Below are 6,529 nucleotides of genomic sequence, written 5' to 3'. Positions count from 1 at the left end.
TATAGTGTGCGCCTAAAACACACACTCAATTACTGGCAGAGCAGCAGAGGAATGGATTACGACAATAATGCATTTTTGACTTCACCCCCATTCCTTGGATACTTGCCAAGGTATTTGTTTGATGACACCTTGTCACCTCTTTGCGGAAATACTGTAACATATAAATTGAGTTGCTGACAGAAGAGCGACACACAGACTTCCTACACTACCTTGCTGAACGGCACCCAAAGGAGTTCATCAAAGAACCCAGATCGCATTAATACAGGTAAAAGAGATGCTATATAAAATATATATAATTTTTTGCACTCTGATTAATTTAGTAACCGTTAATCAGTGCTGAGAATGATTATTATTATTTTATAACCTCCAGGATTCTCCGACTTTCCAAAGAGAAAATGGTGGATTATAAAGTGACTGTGTTCACTACCGAGCAAATCTCTGCCGGCACTTTTAACCACGTCTTCATTAAGTTGGTGGGCACAGATGGTGAGAGTGATAGCGAGAAGCTCATCGAAGAGACTGCATTCTTAGGAGAAGTAGCAGTAGGAGCAGTAAGTCTGAAATATCCTTTTCTAAATGTATAATACATTTCCTCAACTTAGTTTATATCAGTTTAGTTATACATTGATTAATTGTGTGCTAATTACTGGGATGTTACAGCACAGTTCTGGGCGATAAAATACACTTTTCTACTTTTTGTCTTATTACTTCAGGTGTCTGATCTTACCATATCCTGCCCTGTCTCCATTGGAGAGCTGCTCCTCATAGAAATACAGAAACAGTCATTTCTTTGGTTAATAAGCGATGACTGGTTTCCTGCCAAGGTGAAAGTGCAGTCCCCTGAGGGAAAAACTTATATCTTTCCCATCTATTGCTGGATCACTGATGACAAGGAGCACCGCTTCAGAGAGGGAAAAGGTTTGTGCTGTTCACTGACCACAGAATATAAAGCAACATAAAAATAAATAAAAGAAAGACGAGCTACAAGGAGGACTGAGTAAATTCATTCTAACATACTGTATACATCAACAACTATAGATGTTCTTGTGGTTCTTCTTCTTTTAAGCTCTGAGAGTCTTTGATGAAACACATCAGCTTTGCAAAAATGATCGAGAGCAGGAGCTGAGGATGCGAGAAGAAGTCTATTGGTGAGAGCTCAGAGGTTATACACATTTAGGCTTCCTGCAACTTCAAAACTAACATGCACCAAACCTCCTACACCTTTGGTTGATTATATTCATGATATATAATGATAATGTAACCACCATATGGCCAGTAACAACAGAATTTTGAATACATGTAAACATTATTACATTATACATTGAAGTTTTGCTTGCATGCACTTAATTAAAGCCATACAAACACAGGTATCTCACTATTGTGCTCTTCTCTGTCTTTTCCAGCTGGCATGTATATGCAGAGGGAATGCCCCACACAATAAAGGCAGACAACATGTCTTCTCTGCCCCCTGAGGTCCGCTTTTCCTTCACCAAGGATGTGAATTTTGGCTGGAATTTTTCAACAGGGTGAGGTCTTCAAATTCTGTCTGTCTATGTAACTATCAAAAAGATTAAAGGAATCATAATAAAGCCGTTGTTTTGTTTTTTAGGGTGACTGAGCTGAATCTGCAGGGGTACTATGACAACAAGAAGAACTGGGATGATATTGATGACATCAATCATGTGTTCTGGAGCAAACGGACTGCAATATCAGGTATAGTGCTGTCACGATAGTTACGGAATGGAATATTTGATACTTTATGCATAATAGTACATATTCAACTGTGTTCATTCATTGAATCAATATTTAATTGCATTTCATTATACTACTTTAAAAAATGTTTGTACAGCTGAGATAAGATAAATCTTTAGATTTTAGAACACCTAATTGTCAATTGGCTTCTTAGTCATTAAATAGGAAAAATGTGACAGAAGGAAATGTTTGTGTATCATCAACATGCAGAAGTTTCCTAATTTTAAGCGTTGCTCATGAGAAAACTGCATTTAATTGCATTTAATCAAAACGCTGACTGACAGATGACTTTGAAACAATGTCCAATTGTGTCTGTGCTTCTTTTGTATAATACATTTCCCATTTTTCTGTTTCACATGCAGGATACAGTGAAGCCAACAACAGTGGTAGCCAAAGACTTTCTGAAATCTGAAAGTTTTTTAATGAAGTACAACTGTTCTATTTTTTCAGACTATGTCCAGAAACATTGGAAGGAGGATGCTTTTTTCGGCTACCAGTTCTTAAACGGTGTCAACCCCATGCTGATCCGACGTTGTACAGCCCTGCCCGAGAACTTCCCTATCACTGATGAAATGGTCCAGTGTAGCTTGGAGGATGAAATGAAGGTGATTGTCTTGACTTAGATTTGTCTTTGTATTAGAATCATGTAGATTTGGAATTGCACGTTGCACTTACATGTTCACCTATATGTAATTTCCACACTGTATGCTGTAAAATCATTTCTTATTTCACAAATCTCACACAGAAAGGCAACATATACCTGTGTGACTACAAGTGTTTGGATGGAGTGGAACTAAAGAAAATCGATGGGAAGATGCAGTACTTGATGGCTCCCCTTGTTCTTTTCCACAAAACACCTGACAATAAGCTGATGCCAATTGCCATTCAGGTAAGAAGAAGAACCTGTGGACTGACCTCCACGTAGAATGGATGTAATATAAATACAAATTTCAATGGATTTCAATGAATTCTTATTGACCAGTACTGGTGATGGATCGAATGATTTCTCTTGTCTTCCTCTACAGCTGAAGCAGACTCCAGCTGACAACAATCCCATCTTTCTTCCTACTGATTCTGAGTGTGACTGGTTGATGGCCAAGATGTTTGTGAGAAGTGCAAATTTTCACGAGCATGAGTACAGTGTTCACTTGCTGCGCACTCATCTGCTGGCTGAGGTCTTTGCAGTGTCACTACTGCGCAATGTGCCCATGGTGCATCCACTGTACAAGGTAACTGTGAGGCAGAATACTGAACTTGCTGTATTTGTATTTTTTTCAGAGAAAGACAATGGTATAAAAGCATCAAGATTTCTAAAGTTGTTAACAAGTAATAGTTTTACTAAGAGAGTTCCCTCTTTACCCTCAGCTCCTCAAACTTCACACTCGTTACACTCTGCAGATCAACGTCTTGGCTCGACTTCAACTCATATCTGAGAAGGGAGTTTTACCAGAGGTACAAAAAGATCAACACAGTCACATATAACCAGTATTTGTTTTTTTTCAATGTCATCTACAATGTCTAACTATATACATATTTGACTGTTCCCTAGATTTCAGCGTGCAGTAGAGAGGGTATGTTCACAATCCTGAAGAAATCACTGTCCACCACGACCTACAGCTCCCTCTGTATACCAGAAGACATCGCTGAGCGTGGGTTGAAGGCTGTGCCGAACTTCTACTACAGAGATGACGGACTCAGGCTTTGGGCTATCATCCACAGGTTTTATAGGCAGTCTCCATTTTTCATTAAGTTTATAATGTATATGATATTGTTACAAAATGTTTCAGTGGTATGTACAGTAATCGACATGCTAATGTCTTAAAATAATTAGTTACGGGCAAACTTACACATGGAAGGTGTCAAAGTTTCAAAGAAAAGCCTTAACAAGCTCTGACAGGTGATATCAGAGTATAATAATTTGTGTTAATGCAAAGATGATTACATTGGGTTGAGTGTAGAATATGCATTTCTTTAGGGGGTAAATAAAAGGTTCAGAGACATACAATTATACACTTAGACACTTATACACCTAGAGTTAGCTGTTGAGCTAATCTTCCAGCAATAGTTCAATACTTAACATACTGTACAGATATGTTCTATGTTATCATCAAACTCTCAGCAGGAATAAGCATGTGTCCAAAAATGTGAAACTATCCCTTTAAAACTGTGTGATCACTGTGCTAAATATTGCACTAAATCTTAAAAAGAGCTTATCATTCTAAAGATATGTTCATTAAATGGTCTTACACTAGAGTCTGTTACTACTGCAGTGTGTATGGAAACTGTGTAAGGAATGTATTTTAATGAACTCATCCATTTTTGTCAAAGCTTTGTGCAGCGAGTGCTCAGCTACTACTACAAGAATGACGATGAGGTCCAACGAGACACTGAACTGCAGAAGTGGATTGGGGACATTTTTGAACATGGATTCCTTTCCCAAGCAGGCACAGGTTGGCTGTAAAGAGAAGCTTGATCATAATTATGATAGATGTGCAAGTTTATGTACCATCATATTAACATAGCACATGAATCGAACTTTATTTGTGTCATCCAAACATCTTGAAGTAATGTAGTTTATTTATTTGTTCTCATTCTCAGGAATTCCAAAAAAGCTTTCCACCGTGGATGAGTTGGTCAAGTATGTCACCATGGTGATCTTCACCTGCTCAGCACAGCACGCTGCAGTGAATGATGGACAGGTAAATCCTTTTATGCTGTTTTAATGCAATTTTTCTGCAAGTTTTCTGTAAAATAGAGGAAGCTGGACAAAACAAAATGACATTTGACTTTCTGTATTGCTACTGAGCCTTTAATGTATGTAAGAGCTAAATGTTCAGCCTTTAAAATGCTGACTTTTAGGTCACAAAAAACATTTTAGTTTAGTTTACTATGTTAGTGTGCAAATGTTTGTGAATAGGCACAAAACGCAAAGTCCAGCTGAGGCTAGTGTGATGAGTTTTGCAAGTATTTTGATCATAAACCAAAGTGCTGGACGAAACATTTTGCTGGGGACAAATTTAATAGAAATCTATCAGAAAGTTTAGACATTTCTCTCAAAACCATTTATGTGAATCACACCTAAGGTATTAGGATTCATTCTCTGGGGACCATGAATGTCCTCAAATGTTTTTGTTCCAGTCTAGATTTTCATGGCAATACATTCAATAGTTTAAATATTTGGACCAAAGTAGCTGACCGACTGACCAACAGACTGGCATTTCATGGCTTCAAGCATTAATCAGTCATCTGTTATTTTTTCACTACAGTATGACTATGGTGGCTGGATGCCCAACACTCCCACCTCCATGCAACTCCCTCCACCAACCACAAAAGGGACAACGATGGTGGGAACAATCCCTAACATTAGCACAACAGTGAAAGGATTGGCAACCTTATGGCTACTCAGCCAGACACCTTCTGACTTTGTAAGTGGCCAAGATTTCATGAAACTATACCTAAATCTTAATAAAGTTCAAGTTATGTAAAGTATATTAATATGTCTTTTTGTTTTTATTGTTTGGTTGATCTCATCAGGTCGCTCTCGGTGATTACCCGGAGGAACATTTCAATGAGGAAGTTCCCTGCAAGGCGATAAAGGATTTCCAACATGAGCTTAAAGTGTTAAGTGCAGAAATCAGAGCAAGAAACGCGAGCCTGGAAGTCCCGTACACATACATGGATCCAACAAAGATGGAAAACAGTGTGACCATTTGAATGGTGAGACCTTCTCAGCTGCCAAATTCAGCTTCATATTAACAAAAGTGAAAAAAGGAAGAACTGCATGTTTTTAACTGATCTGTGATTTTAAGCAGTATACTTGATTTAACTGTGGTTAATAAATTGACATACATAATAAATTGACTGCTTTAAATTCTAATCCACATTTTAAATCTTTTTGGGTCATTAGTGAATTTCCAGGGCGTCTCATTAAAAAAAGATTATGAATGTAAAATACAAGATGTGCAGTTGCTACATTGAGAAGTTTCCTATAAACACAAGTGTTACAGCCACCGCTGTGTCGCCCGTGTATATTGCGATGTGTTGTATTATTCAATGTAAATACAGGTGTGGGATCACCAGGCTCCGATTGGTCCCCACCTGAGGGGAGGATCCCAATTCCCGGCATCTGGTCATTTAAACTCGAACCGCCAAAGCATCAGGGCGGCTTGTTTTCTTTGTGTTGAACTAGCTTCGTTAGTTGCAACATTTGTGAATTTTAACAGTGGTTAACTTGTTTGTGGAGGTTATTTCCATTTGTTTCTGGGACTGGGCAGGGTTTAGTTTAATACCGTAGAATATTTCTGTTGGACCCATTAGTTTAGGGGTGCTGTTTTTGTTATTAAGTGTTCGATTTAGATAAAGATAGGGATGATAGGGTTTTTCTTTCTAATTGTTTAATTTAGATAGCATAGGCTCTGGTAAGAGTTTTCTTTTTGTTATATATATATATGTTTGTTCTTTTAAACAGCATCTGCTCGCCCTTTGTTCCTTTTAGCACCTCACCTCCCCTTTGTTTAAAACAATTTGAATTTTCAATTTAATAAATACCTTAAAATGGTCATAACAAAATGTATCTTTCATGACCATCAATTATTTTTTTCAGGGACAATTATACGTTATTATACATTATATCATTATGTATACATTATATTATATGTGTGTTTCATACATCCTTGCATTGATATACTGAGCTACAGCTTGATCTATATTTGAGCCTGCTGTGTGCTAGGGCACAGCAAATTATATATTTGTGTGAGAAACTAATATTTGCATTGTT

General features: G+C 37.6%; 1 protein-coding gene across 1 annotated transcript; it reads left to right on the top strand.

Annotated features, from left to right (window-relative positions):
- Positions 1–209: 209 nt before the first annotated feature.
- LOC109136819 (hydroperoxide isomerase ALOXE3-like) lies at positions 210–5,609 on the top strand. The gene is made up of 15 exons (XM_019253272.2): positions 210–265; positions 371–551; positions 714–918; positions 1,067–1,148; positions 1,404–1,526; positions 1,610–1,713; positions 2,203–2,357; positions 2,498–2,641; positions 2,778–2,981; positions 3,118–3,204; positions 3,302–3,471; positions 4,081–4,202; positions 4,351–4,451; positions 5,019–5,177; positions 5,287–5,609. Exons 2-15 carry the CDS (start codon positions 396–398, stop codon positions 5,464–5,466), a joined length of 1,992 nt encoding a protein of 663 aa, XP_019108817.2. The 5' UTR covers positions 210–265; positions 371–395; the 3' UTR covers positions 5,467–5,609.
- The last annotated feature ends 920 nt before the right edge of the window (positions 5,610–6,529 follow it).

This window comes from Larimichthys crocea, unplaced genomic scaffold (assembly GCF_000972845.2).
Source record: "Larimichthys crocea isolate SSNF unplaced genomic scaffold, L_crocea_2.0 scaffold39135, whole genome shotgun sequence".
Taxonomy (NCBI): Eukaryota; Metazoa; Chordata; class Actinopteri; family Sciaenidae; genus Larimichthys; species Larimichthys crocea.
The sequence above is the reverse complement of the archived record's forward strand: the minus strand, read 5'-3'. Positions and strand labels throughout refer to the sequence as shown.